At 41.6% G+C, this 23757-nt stretch overlaps 1 protein-coding gene across 1 annotated transcript in view; it reads right to left on the bottom strand.

Annotated features, from left to right (window-relative positions):
• Positions 1–335: 335 nt before the first annotated feature.
• The window catches only part of camk1db (calcium/calmodulin-dependent protein kinase 1Db), a 28582-nt gene continuing 5160 nt past the window's right edge, over positions 336–23757 (bottom strand). The window contains exons 2-11 of the mRNA XM_005728104.1: positions 14783–14914; positions 12523–12597; positions 9624–9762; positions 8922–9048; positions 8590–8665; positions 7056–7168; positions 4988–5066; positions 4176–4263; positions 3854–4016; positions 336–2324 (exon numbers count right to left, since the gene is read on the bottom strand). Of these exons, the coding sequence (XP_005728161.1) occupies positions 2173–2324; positions 3854–4016; positions 4176–4263; positions 4988–5066; positions 7056–7168; positions 8590–8665; positions 8922–9048; positions 9624–9762; positions 12523–12597; positions 14783–14914 (1144 nt within the window). The 3' untranslated portion in view covers positions 336–2172. The remainder of the gene's footprint in view (positions 2325–3853; positions 4017–4175; positions 4264–4987; positions 5067–7055; positions 7169–8589; positions 8666–8921; positions 9049–9623; positions 9763–12522; positions 12598–14782; positions 14915–23757) is intronic.

Raw genomic sequence — 23757 nt, forward strand, 5'->3', positions numbered from 1 at the left:
AAATTGTAAGAAATAAATAAAATCCAGTTTAAAGCCCAAATGTTTATTCTTTACTTCGCATTTCCCAGACCTGTCCCATGGGCCACATTCCTACAGCCCTATTCTGGCCCCTGTGCCTTATGTTTGACACCCCTGTTCTACATAAATAAAATAAATGTGCTGTATTGTGAAGAAATGGGAAGTGTTTTATTCAAAGTGTTCAACTTTTCAGGATGCCCCGGACTCCTGGATTATAGATAATGCAGTTGGGGGGGAGTTATTTGCAGTATGGCATATAAACTGTACAGGCAATGGGTACAAAATCTAACTTAAAGAAAAAAGACAACCACCACACATGCAAACAAGCTTCTTTTTAATGCACAAATCTCTACAACTCCAAAGCACATTTCAGTAATAATATGTAATACATGCATACTGAGGGACTTCCAGTGCTTTATAATTTGCTTTCTTTTGCCGATCCAGGAGAGGTGGTGGGAAATATAGGGAAGACCAAAATAAACACAACCCAAAGCTTGTTGAGATTTGTATTTACAGTAAGTAAAAGCTCAAAGTCCATTTTGATATTCACCACATTTTCTTCTCTTTTTTGGGGATAATTCAAGATTGCAAAACCCTCAAAACTGGAGATGCCGTCGTGAAGGGTTTCTTTCTTTTCTCCTTTCATATTGAGCTGGTAAAAATCCAGTGGTTACCACAGAGAAAAATACAAAGACAGATGCCTTCACTGCTCTGTGTGAAAGTCTGCAGAGAGCGAGCGGTAAGGGAGAGAAGGAGAAAGAGTCTTTCTGCTAAATTCAACAGGCTGGTATGAAAGCACAGTGATTAAACACAGAGTGAGTGAGCCGTTTTCAGACCAGCCACTTCACGAGCGGAAGCAGAGCATGATATTTCAACTACTCAACTGGACACCACTGATTGGATTGGTCTCGACTCCTGAATACATTCGCATTCATTTGTCATTTTTTTCATTTTTTTTTTTAAAAACTACAGACATAAATTCACACGTCACTGGTCAACACTTTCTTTACATCCAAATATGATTCCAGGTTTTTAAAGGGAGGAAAAAAAAAACTATTTGGCAAGACTGCTTTAAAAGAAAGGAAACATCTCTGGCACATCAGAACAATATGCAGTATTTTCAAGGAATAACCTCACCATGTTCACCGAAACAGCAGAGCTTGATCACTTGGAGTTTGGTCAGCTTCACCTTCACGTCCCTGCAGATCCCTGAGAACTGGTCACAGAGCAACAACGTGTGGTCGCCCTCGTGTGGTTAAAGAGGACTTCACAGTCACGTCAATCAAGTCATCAAATAAAACAGCAATTACAAACTAACAACTAGTAGATACTGTATCGTACAATTCGGCAACTTCAGTTTGATTTAATAACACATTTACATGATTCTGCGACTGGTATTCTTACAAAAATTCATAACGTATTATAAGAAAATAAATATTCCAATACATTAGTGCAACGCAGTAGTCCCCTCAGCGATCGCCGCCATGATTGAAAACACACCGTCCTGCTTCACGTCCACTCACTGAAAAGCTAAAAAGGAACAACATCACTACCGTCAGGAGTTTACGATGCCGTGAGCCAGAAGAAAAACAACGAGAAAGTTCAGAGTGCAGATGATGTCACAATTAGTAACCACAGCTTGAAGCTTATATTTCACTTGCATAACACAACTCCACTCAGCAGCTCCAGGCAGGACATCGACACAAGGCATACAGTGGAAGGTCCCGTCCCAAAACAACAGAAAAGACAGCAGCTTCAATAAAGAGTTTCCTTTAGTGTGGCACTTCGAGACCAGACACTCTTTTATCTGCCAGGCAGCCCTGATCCAGGCTGAGCACGGCCTCCACACAGTAACACCTTCGGTCGAGAGGCTCCCTTCACCCCACCTCTGTGCTTCCAGGTCTAAATGACAATGTGAAGGGAAGCAGAGGGGGAAGCTGTGCTGATCCAAATGGAGCTGAGCCAGCGCTCCTTAAATTCCTCCCGTTTCTTGTTTTTCGTTTTGGCAGAAACTGATGGGAGGTGGCGGGACGGGCAAACTGGGTAACGACACTGAATCACGAGGCCTGGGATGGGTTTTTTTTTTTTTCTTCTTTACCCACCCAAGTCTCAAAGCTCCGTGGTCTCCCAGCTCACCTCCCGCGGAACCTGGCGTCATTTAGTCCCCGTGTGGATGACGGTAACAGTGGAGGGTCGTGGCCTGGGCGGCTCGGCCGACGCTGGGGGCTCCTCTCGAGTGGGAGAGGGGGCATCTGAGTCCTGATGGTACGCTTTAGCAGCACATGGCAGAGGATCTATAGGGTGACCTGTGGGAGAAAAAGATTTCCTTCAGCAATGAATCACATGCCATTAACTCCAAGATAAAGAAAGTTGCCAACAAATAATAATGAGCACGACCACAACTGCTTGCTAGATCTCCTGTAACAATTGAACCCTGTAGTTTTAAGTTAAACGAATAAATACTAAAATATTGTAAATACTGGATTATTTAGTCATCTATACATGTTAATCACAACCCACAGTGCAGCTGATTTTTGCGTAAACAGCCCTTGAAAAACAGATCTACAGATGCTTCAGAGAAACAGTGTTTGTGAGCCTCTCTGTACGCCAATAAGAACCCATCATTTTATTCAGCTTCTGCCTTTTTATGGCTACTTGAGCCTTTATTTGATCCTGGATCACATAAATGGTAAAACCATTGATAACACTTTCATGTTGTGCATTACAGCAGAGTGATTCAACTGACAGCGTTCCTGCTGGTTATTTTTATTAGCTTTTAATTTAAAAAAAAATAAAATCCTCACATTTGAGAAGCCGCATTGATTTTTTTCCCCTTTGTCAAAGATGTGTTTTTGTAAAAGTGGATCATTTTTATAATAACATGCAAAAGTCTTAAGACAATCTGGATTTCTCTATAATTTTCTACTTTTGGTAGCCATCAGCCAGCTGGCTGGACGCTGAACCACAATTTAGATCATTTAAATGGGTTGGTTTCCTTAGTCCACAAATTTTCAATATGATTGAGGTCGAGGATTCAGGAAAGCCATTCTAGAAGGTAAACATTAGCTGTCTTTATGCATTACTACACTAGTTTTGATGCGTGTTTAGGCTCATTGTCTTTTTGGAACACCCAGTTGTGTCTAAGTTTCAAATAACTAGCTGGTGATTTGAGGTGAAGTTGAAGAATTTGGAGGAACCATACTGTTGTACCTCTAATTACTGATGACCATTTGAACCAAAAATTTTAAATTTGGATTAATCTGACCTGTTGCCACTGATTTTCAGTCCAGTACTTTTATAATGTGGAATACATCAGCCTTTTCTGTCCGTTTCCCTCCCTTAGATATGGTTTCTTAACAGTCACTCTTCTACTGAGACCATTTCTGATGCTTCAGCGAGCACTGGGCTGATCAACCGAAGCTTTGGTGGATTTTTTTTTTCAGTTTCTTAAGAACATGCCTTTCAGACTGAGTAAAGAGCAGCCAATGTCCAAATAAAAACTCTGAAAGGCTTTCAGAAAGCCTGGAGAGCTAATGCTCACGACCACTTTCAAAATCACTCCTTGTTAGGAAAATAGAAAGAAATGGGGGGGGGGCTCAAGATTTTTGCACAGTGTTGTAAGCGCTGACATCAAACTAAATTCAACAAAAAATTAAATTAGGACCACATTTCACATGTTAAACTCCATTTAGACTGTTTAATTTGAAAAAACTCACAGCTCGAGAGCTTGTTAAACAGTTGTCATTTAGCTTAATGAAGTGGGCAGGAGAGTGAAAAGGCTGCGCTGAGCGTGGCGCTAAAACTGAGACGTGGTCGTGTGTGAAATGTCACTCACAGTCCTTCAGGGAGAGCGGGGCGCAGTCCACAGACTGGCTCTTGGCTGGACCTCGGCTCTGAGAGCTGGACACGGAGCTGGAGCTGGAGATGCTGCTGCCAAAGCTGGTGCCCAGCTGCAGGCGTCTCATGTGGCGGATCACAGCGGTGGCGTTAAAGGCTTGCTGTGAAGAGATGTTGTAAACAGACAAGAGTAACCAAGACAGATTTCTGTAGAAAGACAAACGACTCCATGACTTTTTCCCCCCTAAAAAGAGAAAATATTAGAATATCGTGTTTTTTTCTTTTGTGATATTGAACAACTGAGAAAAATGAAGTCTCACCCTCCATTTGCTTTTGGCAAAGTTTTTCCTCATCTGTCGACTCACTGACTCGTGTATGTTCTTACACAGAGCAGTGTCTCCAGCAATCCTGAAAACAAAACAAAAAAACAGATCAAATATAAAAGACAATACACACAAACCAAAACAGCATTACCCAGAGGACTTATATTTGTATGTGTAAAATCCTCATGCTGTTTTCCAATTTGCTGCCGTGATTTTTTTCCCCATTCAGCGAAAACGTCTTTGATTGATGGGGCGATGTTTCAGCAGGTGCTCGCACACCGTATCACGTTCTGCCTCATTCATCACAATATCTCGGCACGAAATATCGTCAATGAAACTCATTTCTCTCCGTTACGACAGCTGTTACCGGTGTCACAAGCCACATATTTATATCAGAGGGACCACCTGCCCGAAACCTCGAAAATATGCATCGCTGGCTAAAGGACTTATTGGCCACCTCAGCTGGAGACAGCAGCCCACGCTATTTTTCTCGTTAAGCTCTGATGCAGGCCTGGGAAGACATCCCAATTGTTCATCAGAGTCCACATTCTTCGAGGATCCTTCACGACACCAGCCACTAATTGGCAGCCATTTAATCAGCAGATTTCTCTCCGAGGGCCGGCGATGCAGAGCAGAGGTGGACTCGCGGCTCGAAGCCATGGTGACAGATGACAGTGGGAGGACGAGCACTCCGTGATAAATGCGTTAGCCCGGCAATCTGCGTAACACTGCTGTGTAATCGCACCGAGATGTGTGGTTCCCTGTGATTGTCTGGATGGGACGCAGTGTGGCGACGGTCAGTTTCTCACCAGGGGTGCTGAAGGGCCTGATCGCAAGTAAATCTCTTCTCTGGATCCTTCTCCATTAGGCAGCTGATGAAGTCTTTGGCTGAGGAGGGAATTAAAAAACAAAAAGTCAAAAGTTCATCCAGATGAGAAAAAAAAAACTATATCATTCAGTAACAGGCTCCCACTCCTCCTGCGACCCTGAACTGGATAAGTGAATTTATATGATATTAATACAATTCTAGACAAAACGCATGTAATTAAATAGATAAAGAGAAACCAAAACTGCACAATAAATTCAGAGTTGAAGTCTCCAATTAAGTATTATTATTAGTCGACAACCATTAGAGTATTAATAGCGAATTGGTCCCAAGCCTGCATTCTTTCTAATGCCCAGCAGGTGGCAGTGAAAAGAAGTCTAAATATATGGAGGTCTATAGGAAAAATGAACTTCTGTCTCACTTGGTTTATGACCTCAGTAAACACTACCCTCATCAGTCTATGGTCACATTTAGTAGTTTTAAGTCTTACTGAACTCAACGTGATGTTCATTTAGTAAATAATGACCCACATTAGAGTCAAAAGAGATGATGATGCAAAGTATGCTTTAAGCCGGGCCGGCATGAACATGCAGTGTCTTTAGGTTTCTTAGTGATTTCTGCCCTTTGCTCAGCAGCCTCCTTTTTTTTTTCTCATGATTTAAGCCCTCATTAAACGCTTTCCTAATGAGTCTCTTGTCTCAATCCCTACTTTCATGCCGTCCATAGAGACTGATCATTTATGTCCCATTTAGAGTAAAATAAAGTAAACAATAACAAGCAGGGTATTCTTTATTATCTGGCTACCCAGATGGCTACCCCGTGGCTAACATGCTGCGACCATACGAGTGTGCAGCAATGTGGGTGTCTCTGTCAGATCCACATATTGCTTGTTCAGAGATAAGATGCAGTAAGGTATGCAAGGGAAGCATTTCCAAAATTATGTGCCGTGGCCCCCTGGAGAGCTGTGAAGTTACTGCAAGGTGGCTGCAAGAAGTCACTTAATGACAAAAAGCTTTTAATTTGTTTTATACGTCTTCTCTATAGAGGAAGTAAAGCTTCTACAAATTTACAATGTACATGTACAAAGCAAAGTGTCTGTAGATTAAAGTGAATCAATGAAAACACAAAGATGGAGAGCCTTCATAGTCTCACATGATGATCAGAGCTGGTATTATAGGTTTGGACAGATGGCAGAAGATTTTGAGAGATTTCAGTTCGGGAATGGGCCCATGAAAGTACAGTTCTTAGAGTAGATTCCTTTTTGTTCTAAGGCTGTCGCTAGCATCCCAGCTGATTTCACAAATACACCTTGGCAAGGAAACTAGCCAGCTTGTGCTAACATTAGCTAACAAGCTCAACACACCTTTCAAATTATCATTACACCCAGTTTCAACAGACAAAAATATCAAAACTGAAAACTCTGGACTTCAAAACACACACAGAACCTAAAGGTGGCCAATTTTGATACATACACTTAGTGGCCACTTTCTTAGGTATCTGGTTGGACGCCCTTTTGCCTTCAGAATTGCTTTAAGTCTTTGCAGCACAGATTCATCAAGGTGCTGGAGACATCTCTCAGAGATTTTGATTCATATTGACATGATAGCATCACACAGCTGCTCCAGATTGGTCAGCTGTACATCTATGATGTGAATCTATTCCACTGCACCCCAAACGTCCTCTGCTGCACTGATATACAGTGACTGTGAAGACCGTTTGAGTACAGAGAACTCACTGTACTGTGCTTTGAGGGAAGGAAACAGCAACTGAAATAACCCGTTGTTACAACCAAGGTGCGCACAAGAGCATCTCTGAACTGAGCATCTTGTAGCAGATGAGCTACAGCAGCAGTAGACCACAGCAGTCAGCTAAGAACAGGAAACTGAGGTGATGCTATCATTTCTTCTATTTAGTGACACAATTTACATTTTTGGATTTGGCTAACCATGGTCTAGTTATTTCTTCTACATAACATTTCTAAGTACAGAATTCATGAAATAGAAATGTTACCATATTTCCCTCCAACACAAAGACTGACAGCTAAAACTCACCAGAGTCAGATATGTCGTCCCAATACGGCGCGTCAAACTCATAGTCTGCCTTGAGGATCTGCTCAAACAGCTTCGAATCGTTCTCATCGTAGAAAGGAGGATAACCACAAAGCCTGAAAAGATGAAGAGGGTGCGATTACACAACGACGGCCAGTGTGAAAGCCATCATCAAACTTTAACCCAAATCTAAAAGGATTTGCTGTGGTCCAATCTCATTTACAAGCAGTTTGATTTTTCGCATAGCACGCAACAAGAGGCGCCTCCGAGGGATTATGGCGAGCACATGAATACAGAGAGAGAACAGTCAGAGGCACAGACGGTGCGGGCATTCAAATTACACATGTGCAACATGATTGGGAATTTTTGCATTATTATTATTATTATTACTAAACTTTTTTCTACAGCAAACATCAGGCAGAAGCGTCTTTTGTTAACATCAGAAACACTTAATGACCTTAAAATTCGCTGCACTTAAGAAAAAGATCATTACACCAGGGATCGACACCACTTTGCATAATTAGGTTGGCGGCTTTGTGTAACACTTTCTACTGAAAGCCTTCCAGGCTTTGAATTATAGGAAGAGCAGCTGTTTAGACTGCTTTTATATACTGCAGTTTATTACTTTTCTTAAGATATGAAATCCTAATTGTCCCCAATTGCACTTATTTTATAATTTTATATACACAAGGTCAAGAAATGGCACCAATAGTCAGCCTGCAACCACTTCAGAGATCCGGGCAGTACAGAGGTGATTCCTAATAACTTAGTTGAATCACTTAACCGCTTTTCATCTTTGTCCAATTCTTGATCTGCTCAAAAATACCGGCTTCCTAGCATTTAGCTCGTAGCATTACTGCGCACAGTACATCCTAATAGATCAGCTGACTGCATGACTAGAGAGACCGCCGTTTATCTTTCATTTTCAATCTTATTATCTATTTCATTGTGTTTGCTCACTAATATATCTCCCTTTCTTAATCAGGACACTTTGAGCAAAGAGGTTTTTAATCTCACTGAGGTTTTCCGCTCAGTTTCTGATCTGAATAAAGAGTTTCTGTTTAAATGGGGGCCTATTATGCTTATTTACAGCTCAAAGCTTCTTCTTCTTTTTAATTTAGGGACTTCACTAGAGGGGCTTTCTTTGCAAAAATCCCTACAGATTTTATGCTGGCAGTAAATAATCATTTTTAGCCATTTCGTCCCATTCACTCCTAATTGTCAAGGAATCCCCATGAGCACACTTTAGGGGAGATGCAGCTGGTTTTGGTGTTGTGGTCCATAAATAGGCTCTGTCTACTTGCTGGGTACCCCATGACTGTTGCAGATTTCCTTACATAAAAATGATAAATAAATAAATTTTAAAAAAAAGTAGGAAGTAGAAAAACAAAAAAGCTGTGAATCACAAGCTGATTCACTTTCTCATACTTTTACCTCTTTATTTGGAAGTTTGACCGTGTGTATAATAGGACAGAAACAAAGGAAAAGCATGCTCCCTGTATGAGAACTAAGGCAGAATTTTAAAATGATTACTCACAGAATATAAGCGATGACCCCAATAGACCAGCAGTCCACAGCTTTACTGTAAGGTTTCTGTGCTAAAACTTCAGGAGCTGCAACAACAAAATGTTCTTTTTTAAAAACATCATATATATTTATGCAGTAAAGCAATGCTAGCAGTTTTCTGCATGCACGACGCCACAGAGGCTGGAGGACAATGTGAATATTTGGTCGAGTGCCTGAAGCAGATGGCTAAGGTTAACCTGCAGCTACTGGCAGATTAAATTAGGTCACGTTCAGCCAGCGAGACCATCTAATTGTCTCTGAGTAAGTTTTCAGCAAAGCCAGGGCGTCAGAGGGCATCCTCACCGACGTATCCTGGCGTCCCACAGGCGGTGGCCATCACGCCACCTGTTCCCTCCATCTTTGACAGGCCAAAGTCACTGATCATGATCTTTGAATCGTCGTGAGGACTGAAATACAGCAAGTTCTCAGGCTGAAAGCATAAAAGAAGACAAAAGCTGAAACCTATGCATTTGCATGTCTGTCTGCGTTTAGTTAGAAGTCATGTCATGTGTGCGCTGGCAGCAGTTGTGGCAGTTCTTTGTCTACATTTTGCTACGAAAGACATTACTTAAGCTATTTTTAACAACTTTTTACACAGTCTCTAATTGGATTAAATCATAAAGCCGCAACATTTTACATCTAAAAGGTCAAGTCTGGACACACATGGCTGTAAACGTTAACTTGAGCGGTTGGTGGAAGGCAGCCACCAGATGATAATCAGATTCTTCCGATTAGATTGATGTTAGTCACCAAGACATTAAGATGTCAGGCAAAATGTGACATCCAGGAAGCTCTGACGGTTTTTCAGAAAAGGAAAATCCCTGACATTTAACCTTTGCGGGTCATGAGTAGTGAGTATAATGGCACTCGCACAGGTTGAACAGCGGGGATTTCCTCCTTACAGGGTGACTGAAGAGGTTTCCTGGTTAAGCACTAAAAGTGCAGTCAGCTCATCAACACCAACAAAAAAAGAAGTTTGACTATGAATATCAAATACCGCAGTACCTTTAGATCTCTGTGTACTATGCCCATGGAGTGCAAATAGTTGACTGCGTCCAAAACTTGCCGAATAAGCCGACTGGCATCCATCTCTGTGTAGAAGCCCTTTTCTACAATGCGGTCAAACAGCTCGCCTCCAGACACCCTGTCAGTCCACGCACACAACAGCAGAGGGAAAGGTTACATAAAACTGTATTTGCAGTGCTTTACAAAAAGCAGGCGTAAGGCAAAGAAAGATTAAACGCATTACTGTTTTTCATTTTATGTATCACTGTTTGCTCTTTCTAATTTGATATTTCATTTTAACACCACAAATTCTTGCCTGCTTGCATTTTCCCCTTGAAGCTGCTGCACGCCTTACATGCAGCAGTGAATGAAAGGGCCCTTGCACAGGAAAAGTGTGGGCTTCTTTACTTATTTGTACCTGCACGAAAATCTCCAAACCAACACTCCGGATCGCTCAAACAGCCTTCCTGTTGAAGTTCACCCTCAGGGATTTCCTCTAAATCTCTACTGAAGCTCCTTGCATGCATTTCTATAGTTTAGTCACTTCTTGTATAATCCAATTTATGCCTGCAGTTTAAATTTGTTTAGCTTTTAGTCACTTCCCAATGTAATAGTTTTTTTATTTGATTAAAATAAACAACTTATAAAACACAACAACCTGTAAGAAGGAAGGAAAGGAAGCTAAAAATAGGCATCTTCTTGTTTGCTTCATCTGTATGAAATGATCTACTTTGCGGCTATGAAATATTGCTAAAGCTCTAAAATACCTTCTTTTTTAATTCCATCTATGATGACTCATTATGCAGCAGTCGTTTATTATTGTTTGAAACTGATGAACCAGCTATTTTCAATTACTTTAAACTGCAGCTAACTAAGGGAAAACTCCCACCAAAAACACTGACTCATATTAAGTTAAGAATATGCGCTTTCATATAGTGCTACCAATAAGATTTACGTAAGTGAGACTTCGGAAACACTAAGCACCTTTGAGAGATACAAAGAGGCCGGGTAATGGATGGCTAAATTGCTGGTGCATCACTCACAAATGCTGTGAAATTATCCGGGGAGGGAAAAAGGTGTCAGAAATCATGAAGACGTGCAGTTTGCAGGAAAACGGCATAATGGCAAAGAAGAATTTCTGCAGAGTGCCTTTTATTCCACAACTTCACTCCACAGACAGCTATGCATGTGCTCCTCATTGTTGCTATAAGGATAAATTGATCATCTTTCTTGTAGACAATCGGATAAGAAGACTGATACCATCCTCCCATCTGTCCCCTAAAAGTGATTCTTAGCTGCACAGTGAGCTTAAACAACCGTGGAAACAGCCATACCCGACAATAAACACGAAAAATCTTATTAAGTAATTCATTAATGACAACAACGTGGAAAAATGGGGAAAAAAAGTGCAGCTTAAAGGTCTGAGAAGTGATGGCAGAAGTGCCTTAAACCTGCAATTTTTTTGAGGAGGCTAGCAGTTAGCAACTTCTTTGGTTAGAAGTCTGCATAAATGTCTATGAGAAAATAAGCCTACTGTTCATTTGATCTACAGCCCCAGTAAACCTTTTCCTGGTGAGTCTGGCATCTCAGTAGCAAGTTTCACATGTTGATTCTGAAAATTACTTGTCCCTGTTACTCCTTGTCCGTGTTAGAGACAAGGAGGACAATATAGCAGGCTGTGCTACAATGTAAACATGAGTTATCCCTTGTTTGTTATACCCTCAGAAGCTACTGCTAAAATGCCTGAAACTTCACTTGAGGCTGGATCCAAAAGTCAAGTCAGTGGGCCCAGTTTTGGTGAATAAAACAGTAATAGCTTATCAGTCCACTACTTAGCATTTGTTAGCAAGTATCTCCTGCTGTGAGATGCACCCACCAAACCTGCTTCCCTTACATCAGGGGTGTCCAACTCCAGGCCTCAAGGGCTGGTGTCCTGCAGGTTTTAGAGGTGTCCTTAATCCAACACAGCTTATTTAAATGGCTAAATTACCTCCTCAACATGTCCTGAAGTTCTCCAGAGGCCTGTTAATGCAATAATCATTTGAGTCAGGTGTGTTGACCCAGGTTGATATCTAAAGCCTGCAGCACACTGGTCCTTGAGGCCTGGAGTTGGAGACCCCTGCCTTACATGATACCGCTGCACTCTCATTCAAATATCGTATCGTTTAGCTCCAAAATAAATAAATCAATAGCCCGCAATGCTGATGTTACAAAACAGTGACTATGTCCATCTTTTATATACAGTCTATAGCCACCATCCGATTTCAAAAACACTAATATGGCAACAAGGTCGATCCTCAGCACAAGGTCTGAAAAAGGCACTTCACTGACCAGCAGATCAGCTGTCACTGTGGTTACGTCCATCTTTTATATACAGCCTGTGGATCTATGCACATCTATCACATTATCTGTGATATTTGTTTCTTTCTTAAAAATAAAATTCAGTAGTGTCCATTATAAGCATGTAGCTCCTTGTAAAATCTTTGTAAAAGCTTATGCTTTTTTTGCCTCTAAAGTTAAGCCAAGCTAGCTGTTCCCAAGTGTTTCCAGTCTTTATGCCAAGCCAAGATAACTCGTGGGCTCAGCTTCATGTTTACTGAACATATAAGGGAATGTCAACAATATACTGATTATTATCTCTGCAAGAAACACAAATGTGACCTAAAGGACTGCATGGAAACATACTCGTTAGTTGTTGTTTTTGTAAATTGCACTACTCTTACAAAAATGGACTCCTGTCTCTTTAAAGCATTGCTGCATTTACTTCAGCAAAGATGTCTCAAGGATATTAAAGACACTTACTCAAGCAAAAAAAACAAAGCAACAAAAAACGACATTATCAAAATGACAAGCCAAATGGGAAGCAAAGAGCTGACCAGTGGTGGCTTGATGTACTTACAGCTGCATTATGAGGTACAGGTGGTTTGAGCTCTCATAGATGTCCTCCAGAGCCACTATATTCTCATGCTTTATCCTGCAGAAGGAGAAAAGAAAATTCACTTTTCTTGCTGTCAGCTTCTGTTCATTTCAGCACAGGCTACAAATGAGGTCTAATTAGACTTTTCTTTGGTTAAAATGATGCCCTGTCGACTGAAAGCCCTTTTTGCTTTCCATTATAGAATGTGTGCACGTCCACAGTTACGAAAAATGAACCTAGTGTAATGTATTGTTCATACAGGGTGGGGGAAAAAAAAAAAAAACCTTTTGTAAATGGCAGCGAGTGTGGGGATTCTTAGATGACACGGAGCGATGAGTCATGAACGGCAACCCCTGTTAGCAGGAGCACCTGAAGAAAATAACACAGATGCTGGGAGAGCCTGTGTCCAGGTAACCAAGATAGGGGGAAAAAAAGTGTGCAAAGGCAAGGTGATACACAGATGACAGAGCATCTTCAGAAGGGCCAGTGTGGGGGTGGAAAAAGAGGAGGCGGGGAGAGTCTCAAAGGACCAAACAATCTTCACAACTTCTCTCCTTTTCAAAGTCCAGAATGAAAATGAGGTTTCGGTTTGAGGCCTGTTAGACTAACACAGACGAGTAAAGGGTAAGAGGACGAGAAGGAAAATGGATGCGTAACCATGACAGGGAGGGGGGGAAAAAAAGAGAGGAAGTCAAAGGATAGCAACTGTAACCAGGCACTCACTTCAAGAGTGAGTGATAACTGAGCTTCTTGCAGCAATTACCCATCAGGCCCTGGAGGAGGATGGAGTGTCACCTGGTGTCAGAGCAATCCTATCATACCCTGTAGGTGTGTGGGTGTGTGTCTATGTGTGTACACGCAAAATAAATCGATAGATGGGATTAGGTGAGGAAGTCACTTAAGCCCGACAATGACTGTTAAATAAACTGAGACTAAATAAACCAGCTCAGGGTTGCAGAGAAAGAGAAACAAGTTTCCCCAGAGGATGACACGAACCTTGCTAAACAACCCTGCAGCTGGGTCAACAAAGTTCCTCGAAAGGCCACTTGAGTCTCGCTTCATCATTCAGTGAAGTTAAAATACCAAACTTTAAATCAGAGATAAACATGGCACAGTAAAAACAATTTAACACAGATTCTGCCAGGCTTCACTGACTTGGAGTTCAGCAATGTTAGCTTGAGATAAAAGGGTTTTTGTTTATTAAGGGCACCATCTGTCAAATATTTTTTTGTGTGTGGATTGTAAGCATAGACTGTATATAAAAGATGACCACAGTCATAATTAAATTACCCACTGGTGACTGCTTAACATTTTATGAACACCATCTTGGTGTTTTGAAACTTGATGGCATTAGCGCGAGGCGGCTCTAGCTGAGATTTTTATGGGGACAGAGCAAGTTCGTAGAGGGCCGTGAAGACCTGGTTTGGTAGCCCCTACTGTTCATTCAGCTGAATTCTATTATTATGCTTACACTAAGCAATGCAGTTCGGTAATAATGAAAAACTTAAACATCCATCGCCTGATAAGTTACTGCAGTGCAAGTTTAATTTAATTATTTGGTTAACAGTAGCAATGTGCAGCAATCATGGTAACAAGCATGACGGAGCTGATGGGCCTGTGCAGCTCCAGCTTCTACAGCTACTTTTAAACCGCTGAAAATTGCAAAACAAATTAAACGTGTTGAGGACGTTGTGCGCTCACAGTCAGCTGTTCTAGTGTGTGGTGAGCTCATTAATTCACTTCTGCACCTAAACAACATCTCTCTCCTGTTCGCCCCCTGCTTTGCCTCTGCAATCTAGAAGATATTTTTGCGCTTTTATGACTGCTACATTTCTTTAGGAGTGCACTGAGCGTGTATGGTTGTAATTATGTTTAGCATGTCTGAATGGAAGTGCATTTTTCAGCTTTGTGGAATAGCAAAGTGTCTTGAGTCAAATGTCCCCCCCTATCATAGCTAGCTGTTCGCCCTCTGTATACGCTCTGCTCCCAACCCTGAACCCAAGTCTGCTGTCTTTTTTATACAGTTTCAGTGATTGCACTGTCCTGAGGTCTGTGCTCCAGTTCTGGTGCATGAAATTCTACTTTATGAGTCAGGTTCTTTTCCAGATTAGCAAGTCTCTGTATCTGTGCAATGGGCAGTCTTCTCACGAGCTTGGAAGCATTAGCTGATAACTAGGGCACCCCATCATCCAAATACGGTCACTTCTGGCACTTTTACATGCAGCCTATGTGAGGTACCTACTTCCTTAGGACGGCAATTTCGTTTTCAATGCTCGTCTCCTTCCCCTTGAGCGCTTTTTTCGGGATACACTTGATTGCAACCATCTTCCCCGTGGCCTTCTCCCGAGCCATCACCACTTCAGAAAACGCACCGCTGGAAGAAAGCAAGACAGAAAAAGAGAAAGAGTCCTGCTTTATATGCGCTCAGACAATATTGACACATCATCAGTGAGTAGATAGGGGGCACTCAGAGGCACACAGGCCAGAGTACACAAACGGCATATTGGGAATATTTACTGAGAACTGGCCAAGTCCCCGACTATGGCCAGCAGCCTTCTGTGCTGGCGTACGCTTGACGCTTGCGCGCAGCCAAAAGCACAGCAAACACTTTTAAAACCTCGAAAAACACCCATTTAGGATGGCAGATAGCGTGTCTTCCTCTGCCATCTGCTTCCATACGTGAGCGCCTTTAAAAACAAATACCAAATTAGGGGAATATTTGCTCAAGCAATCTGTATCTGTTGCCATGATACCACATAGATAATAAAGCTTGCTGAGCAGGAAGCGTGGTGACTTTTTTCCTTGTTTTTATTGCACACCTTCAGGATGGTTCGATGTCAAGCTCTTAAAGATTTACTGGGTCACATGAGCTGGGCTTATTATGATCTAAAAGGCAGATTATTGATTAGCACACAGTCTTACAACTCTAATGTCTTTCATTAGGATTAAAGGATAACACAGAGGAATTATTATTCAAAAAGGTGGTGCTATAATATATCATGTAATTATTATAAGAAGACTCCTTATGACAAAATTACTGAGTTTCTTTTACTCAAGTTGCAAAATCAACCATCACATTTAAGCCCAAAATAGTTTGAAATATTTATGTTACTTCCTGTATGTTCCTTTTACATCTGAAGGAGCAGACATTAGGGCTTCCTCTTACAAGTATATCTATATTATCCACTTTTCCGGTTTCTACGTGCTTTTACATGTTGTTCTTATTGTAATGTTAGAGTATTGGTCGGTTCTCGGTTGGTGAGAACGGGTCTCCACCGGAAGATTCTGGCAGCAGATCCAGAGCACAGTAAAGACCACAGACACCAGCTGCAATTCAAGATAAAGGAACTGGAGTCTGTGCAACCTGCAGGATGAGCTCCTTCCTGGAGAGGCATCTGAATCATAAATGACTACTACTAAAGTACCACGGCCAGTAGGGCTGTGCCACATCATGTTACTGAATTTCCCGGAGGAACCCACCCGAGGGATTAATAAAGTTTCATCTATGTTGTCTGCAACAATACCAAGTTTAGCAACAAAATCCATCTACATGCAGGCTATAACGAAACAAGCCCAGGCATGTCTGAGACGGAGAGTCCATGTCCGCCTGACAACAGTTTAGTTCTTCAAGTACTAAATTGTTGTCACAGCTGCTCCAACAAAGCATAGTATGTTTCAAAATATGCAAGAAAACAGTTCCAGCTAAAGATGGAAACAAAAAAATGCTTCACAGAAAGAAAAATATCCACATCATTTATTACAACCAGGCTACCGAGGAAGAGCTGCTACAGCTGGCGACGCGTCACCCCAGGAAATAAATGTTTCTCTCGTGCATAGATGATGAGTATAGGCAGTAGGTTAAACTCCCTTCAACCCAACGCCATAACCTGATGTGCACCTCTCAAGAAAAGTAACTGCACATCGGGTTATGTGGACACAGCACGCTGAAGTGGTTTAGATTTCCCGCTGAAGCATATTTTTTCTTTTTCAGTTTTATTAGGTGACAGTACTGACAAGTTTTTTTAACTATTGTCAAAACTGGAAACTTGTTTCAATAGATTCACACTACTAATTGGGAAGTACGTGATAATAATGGCAGCTCATTGGAAAAGAAGGAAAATGCCCTTCGTTTATTACATTACTGGATCAAAATTAAAGTCTATGTGTGGATATACAGAAAGTGAAGATCTACAGTGTTCCTAAACCCAGTGCGACTAACATCACAGGCTCCATTATGTTTTCATAGTGTAATCACCACCTCCCAACAGGCTGTAAACTCAGCGCCACTGGCTGCAGTAAGTCCCACCATGGCCATCAAATCCACGCTAATCCCCCATCCCTCCCTCTTACAGAGGGGGGAGGGTCAGTCAGTATCGTGGTACACAAGCAGAGGCCTGTGTGGGCAAACGCACACTACTTTGTTGCAAAGCCATGCTCCAGGTGTGATGAGGTGGAGTGCACTCACCGCAAACAGAACGGTGAAGGCTGGAAGCGTGCGCCCTTCTGACTTGACCTCATTCTGACATATGATGTGGGACCATATGCAAATTCAAGGGCTTGTGCAGGTGAATGAGTTGGTGCACTACTTGCTGGCCTGTTACAGCACTATCTTCCCACCACAGCTGCTGCTGCCATTAAGGCAATGGGCGTCATTCTTATTCAGCACACGCCACCAATTTCCACAGCTGTACGGACATTCGAAGTGCAAAATTCCTCCGCCATCAGCACGCGCCGCCTGACAAGCAACTCTCGAGCGTGGTTTTTCAGAGCATGTGTTCTGCTTTCTGCAGCAAAGGAAACACAATGAAGAAAACCACAGGAAGCCTATGAACTCACTGAGAGAGCATGGTTAAGGGTGTATAACACTGTTTCGGTCCCCCTTGCTCACTAGACTGACAGGCAGCAACATCACTTCCTGTGAATGACAACTTACAATGTCAATGCATGAAGCATGACAAACTGTGCTGCAAGCTCTGACTCAATTAATTATATTAGTTCATAATTCACAGGAAATAATACGTGTGATCTCTGCTAGAAGCATGCATATGGCAATGCTGCTGCCCACACACTGCGTGTGCACATGCATACACATGGATGCAGTTATGCAAGAATTAAACTGATCAGACAAAAACTAAGTTTGCCAAGTAAAGAACTATTAAAGCAAAAGTGATGAATATTTTCAAGCTCCATGTTTCAGATTTGAGAATTGACCTACTCCAATCTAGCAAGTGGAATTAGTTTAGTATTTTATAAGCTGCATAATTAACTGAGGAGTGACAATAATCATTAGCGAAAGTGCAACTTAACTAAACAGCTATTTGGGAGCAGCACTAAGTGATGAGAGAAAGAGTCATCGAAATTGGGCCCTTTATTGAAGCTTATCTCAATATATTACGCACAATAAAAATGACTGTATGCCTGCAAACTGTTCCTGACCCAGTGTCAAAGACTGCACAATCAAGTCAGCACACTGACTCAATAATGTCTGAATTTTAAGTTCCTCCCAGAGCCACAGAGCTCCTCGTTTCGCTGCTCTTGGATGACAGAACGAGCTGTGTGTGACAGTCTGCAGTCACACAACACCACCATGTGCAGATATCCAACTCAAACTGGCTGACTAATGCGAAATGTGGGCTGCTCTCTGTATGAAACCAGAGGCTGATGCTGCAGATGCAGATGCAAAGCGAGCCTCCTATCTCTCATCTAGAAGAAAAAATAAATAAATTCTAGGCCACGACCTCAGCTGGTTGTTCTTGGCGATTACAAAAATGCGGGGCAATTTTGACGGAGGAAGTACGTTCATGGAGGAGGTGGCGGGCTTTGACAACAGAGCCTTGCTTACTGATATTCACAGACGGTGCCTGCATTGTGTTACTGCGGGGTAATCACACTGATTCATCTTGTGTAAGATGCATTAGAGCGGGCAGTTACGCAACATATGGGATGGAAGAGTCGGAAGTCGATAATCCAGGTAAGGTAATACCTAAAGTCACTCCTGAAAAGTGAGGAGACACCTTTAAATCAGACACAGAAGCGATGATGAAACCTGAGTCGAGTTCGAAATCAGTTCAGGGAAACCTTGTGGGCTCCCTCATTAAGACTGGAAACCAAAATCTAAAGTCAGGCTTGTAGGATACAACATTTTCTCACAGAAGGCTAAACTGCTACGATGGTGGCTTAATTCAACATGTAATTTTACAAATTTTCAGCCACGATCCCTCAAAATCTGCTATCATCACTGTGCAGTTACACAAAAGACTATTTTTAATCAGTCTTCACACAATCATCTGCTCAGCTGGGTATTTTGCTCCTCAGTCTGAATTTTTTTAAACTATAGTGACTAGAAAATTGTGAAAAGGACACAGCCTTCCACTTCCTGCTTTAGACACCATTTCTCTCATTATTAAACCCCAAAATCTGACAAACCTTTGGCCTCTGCAAGGATCGGCTGAAGAAAAAAGAAAATCCAAGTAAAAGTCAAATCACCCAGTTGTGGCCCAATGAGTACCAGAGGCTCAATTATGCAAATAACCATACTTTTATTGTCTATGTGGAACACATAAAGTAGTGCCCTTCAGCCATAAATGAAACCATAGAAAGTCTGGTGATTACGCTTCTCCACAAAGATGAGTCAGGCCTTGAGCACACAAACTTTCACAGGACCTGAAAATGCATTACAGAGAATGAACACACTACACAAGAATTTCTAAAGCCTAAATTGTTCATCAGTCCACAATAAGGCAACGTGTCCACAATGGAAATTCAGGAGTGTTACTCCTCTCCTTAGGAGTGGGTGTCCTGCAAAGCTCGCACCAAGAGAACAGCGTGTAATCCTGAATGAGGTGATAAAGAACCCGAAGTAACAGCTAAGCACCTGCAAAAATCTCTACAACTTGTTAAAAATCCCATTATTAGGGGGAAAAATAAAATTCTGAATAGAAATGATGTTAATGGAAGGACATGAATGTTGCACCAAACTTCTGGGATGTTCTGCAGGCAAGGTGAGTTAGAAGCTGAATGTGGCACACTATGTTTGAAGCTTAGTTGAGGGAACAATGAAAAAGCAAGAACTTTTAGAGGAAAGTGCGATGTGAGGAGAGGTTGGCAGATGCAGATATGACAAAAATGACCTGAAGCAAACCACTGAACGGTCAAAAGAAAAAGACAAAGATTCAACATCATTGCCCTGATGTTAACCAATATGGGATGCTGTGGCAAGACCTGAAATATTGAGGAATTTTGATGATATCTGACTGTTGTCCAAGTCTCGTCAGCAGCTGTAGGACTCATCTAATGGAGGTTGGTGCTACTAATGGAGCATAAGCTGCATCTGTGCGCTTGCAAAATACATCCAGTCCCTTTAAAACTTCAAACTTCTGGGACTGATCTGGTCAGTTAAGCAGAGGGGTTTGTTAATCAGTTTCAGCTGCTTTGGTGTTATTAGGTAGTTCGGCTCCACCCGGATAGCATATCAATATGTGCCATCGCCAGAAGGTCTGCTGTGTCTCTCAGCACAGTCTCAAGAGCATGCAGGAGATTCCAGGAGAGGTAGTTACTCCAGGAGAGCTGAAAAGGGCCGAAGGTACTTAACCCATCACCAGGAATGGTATTTACTCGGTTATGGAAAGAGAAACTGGATCAGTACTGCCAGAGAACTACAAAATGACCTCCAGCAGGCCACTGATGTCAGAAACAGAGTTCATGAGGGTTGTCTGAAGGCCGACGTCCACCACTGTGGAACCCAACTGGCATTTACCATAGATTACCACAACTGGCAGGTCGACCTGTGAATAAACTAGAAATTAACAGTTTTTCAACAAAAATGAATCTGGCTGAATCAACTGACAGAAGAGTTTGCCACTTACTGAATGAAGAGATTTAGCACTTTAGTAATAGAAAAGAAAAATGCAAAATATTGTCTGTAGTAGAGTAGGCTGAATATTTTAATGTTGGGTTCTGGTTTAAGAAATGCCAGTTTGCAGAAAAATAAATCAAACATTCCCTGCAGGAGGGGGATTTCTCTCCAACCAGCCAAAAATGGCTTTCTGCCTGTTAAACGAACTCGACTAATACATCCAGTGAAATCCAGCAGCTGTTAAGGTCCCTACAAGTGGAGCTGGGAGCCATTATTCTAATACCCTGTGGACCTCAGGCTACTTTCCAGTAATGTGCAATTTGAGGTCACTGGACTGATGATGAAAAAGAGAGCGATGGTCAGTTTACAGGCTGTTAAGAGCTACTGGTGCCCACAAAGAGCTGAAGAAAAAAAAAAAGGTTTCTGCCAAATATTTCCCAAGAGCACAAGATAATCTTGTCTGAAACCACAGATCAGTCTGTCAGATAGCAGCTGAATTATTTTAATAAGTGCAATTACATTTCCTGTGCTCTGATACAGGGCAGCTTTGTATCCTTCCAACTCTCCGAGTACACTGGATAACACAACATGGCTGTGCAGGCATTCACTGCGGTCAGAGGTGCCACGGATGCAAATGGAAATGTCTGTGCACAGTCAGTGTAGATGGAGAACAGCAGTGATGGTGGGAAGTGGTAAACAGTCTTCTTCAGGCAGAGCAACCAAGGTCCTCTATTAGGGCTGAACGATATATCGCATTTGCGATAATATCGCGACATGATCAAGTGCAATTTTCTAACCGCAAAGGCTGCGATTATACTCTGGACATGTCCAAATTCATGGGCTGCATCCTCCTGAGGCCGCATTTGTAGACCGATTACGTCACAGCGACGCGCCGAAGGCTGTCCAAATTACTACCATATCCCAGAATTCATAGCACGGCTGGAACTCCAGTTTCCAGCAATGGCGGCCGCTACTAAGTTTTGAAATTACTCATACTAATCTTTCTGGGTCACAAAACAAACTTTTAACATATTTTCAGGCGAGAAAGTAGTTGTGTAAACATCAAATATCTGCTCGGTTTATCAAGATATCCCATATTTGCAAAAGTGCTTCGACGTTTTCAGAGGCGTCTGCTACCCTCCGGCTAGCTCGACAGCTAGCCGCGAGCTCGAGGGTTACTGATGCGGCCGAGAACGGCACAACTCCCGGCACATCATTTTCAGATCACCGCGGAGTTTCGCTGCTCGGGTTAAACGTAATATATAAGTCACTTAGACAACCTAAAAATGTTATTGTTGGGCTTTTTTCAGTGTTTTGTTTGTTCGTGAGTAAATCGGTTTGGCTGAGATTAAAGTTATTAGATTAGATAAAATAAAACTTTATTAATCCCCCGGGTGGGTTCCTCCTTGGTTTTCACACAGCTGACTAAACGTCAAACAGAAAACTTATTAAACAGAAGTATGAGACAGTCGAGAATTTACACCAGTGTCTGGTTATATTTTAGATAGCAAGGAGCACACGGCTGAGTTTATTGAACTCCACCGAGACAGCGATGACGCTAATCAGAAGGCTAGACCGTCTAATTTCACGCCTTTAAATTTTAAAGGCGTGTTTGTGTGTGTGTTTATACAATTGCTATTATGTTTGCACTTTATGTGTAATGTTACTGACTGCAGAGATCAGTAAGATGTGTGTATTTTTTATTTATTAGTTTTATTTATTTAATATTATTTTTTAATTGAATGACTGTCTAGTAGTTCACAGATGTCGAAAAACTGAGTGTGGTAAAGCCACTGATTTTTTTTATATATATTTCTGCAATCGGCACATTGTACTGACTTTCATTTTAATGTTTACACCAGGGTTCCTTGTCAGCACTTTATGCTCAGATGTTTGTAAGCTAAAAATAAACTATTGTGTATGTTCAAATATACTGTTGTGATTGAAGAAGTTAAATAAAAATGTCAGTCATCAATTCATGCATCACCTCATGTCATCATAACAGAGGTCTGTCTTCCAGGAAAGAACAGTTTAAAATTAATGTAATATAGTATTGGCCATACTATATGATGTATTGCTTGTCTTTGTTTAATAATACAGAAGACAAAGACCTTAAAAAATAATCGCATATCGCATCGCAATCGCAATATTGGGGCAAAAAATCGCAATTAGATTATTTTCCATAATCGTTCAGCCCTATCCTCTATCATCCTAGTTGCCTAGCTTCCACTTTCACGGCATTCATGCAGCTTTCAAGGACCCAACTTGTTTCAGAGAATTATCAATGCACAGAGGCAACAACAGTCACTTCAAAACCAACAAGTGGGGCTCTGTGAGAGGACAGCTCAGTTTAATATTGGTGTTTATTCATGAATGTCAAACTTAGAGAAAAAAAGATAATTTTCCTAAACTGGAAGCTAAGTGAGGACAACTTTGACACTGCAATTTCAGAATGTGGGATGTAGAACACATCACAAAACACTCAAAGCAGATGTAGTTGGAAAGCATTTTGGACTGCATTTGAGCCACAAAATGTAGGGAAATAAATAATGTTTTAGAAGATTTGCTTTAGTGAAGTACAGGTGTGCAGTGCTCTATGCAGTCCTGTGAAAGTGCTAGGCACACCATTACTGCTTCCACGGGAACTGATAGGGTAAGTAGCAGCCAAGAGCTGATAATCAAATACACTTGATTAACTGATCATCAGCAAGTGGGAGAACCTCTATAAAAGGAGAAGTTCTGGCAGTTTGCTGATCTGGAGCATTAAGGTGTGCATTAACACAATCCAAAGTCTTCCCAGGAGTGGACGTCCCAGCAAATTCACCCAAAAATCAGACCATGCAATGCTCAAAAAACTGCAAAAAAGCCAAATATCTGCAGGTCTCAGTTAGCATGGAAAATTTTAAAGTTTATGACAATATGATTACAAAAAGACAGAACAAGTCTGGCTTGACAGGACAAAGCTTCTTCTTTTAGAAGAACATGGTAACACAAGTTAGCTTAGCAAAGTTACATCTGAACCAATCACTTCTGCAACAACGTCCTTTGGACAGATGAGACCAAACAGGAGATCTTTGCTCATAATGAAGATCAAAGCAAAGCATATCAGCACAAACACCTCATATGAACTGTCAAACACGGTGGTGGAGGGGTGATGATTTGGGTTTCTTTTACAAACACAGGACCAGAGGCATGTACGGCAAAGCAGAATTATATCTTATCCAGGTAACTTTGTGGTTACCAGGGTTTTCTGTACTTACAAAGAACAATCATTTCTTACTAGGGTGCATCCCCCATAGTAACTTATTCTGCAAACCTAGCCTGCTCAAGGAGTTGAAAATCGACAGGTATGAAATCACCGA

The sequence above is a fragment of the Pundamilia nyererei genome, unplaced genomic scaffold, assembly GCF_000239375.1.
Source record: "Pundamilia nyererei isolate P.nyererei 1_Seehausen unplaced genomic scaffold, PunNye1.0 scaffold00027, whole genome shotgun sequence".
Lineage (NCBI taxonomy): Eukaryota > Metazoa > Chordata > Actinopteri > Cichliformes > Cichlidae > Pundamilia > Pundamilia nyererei.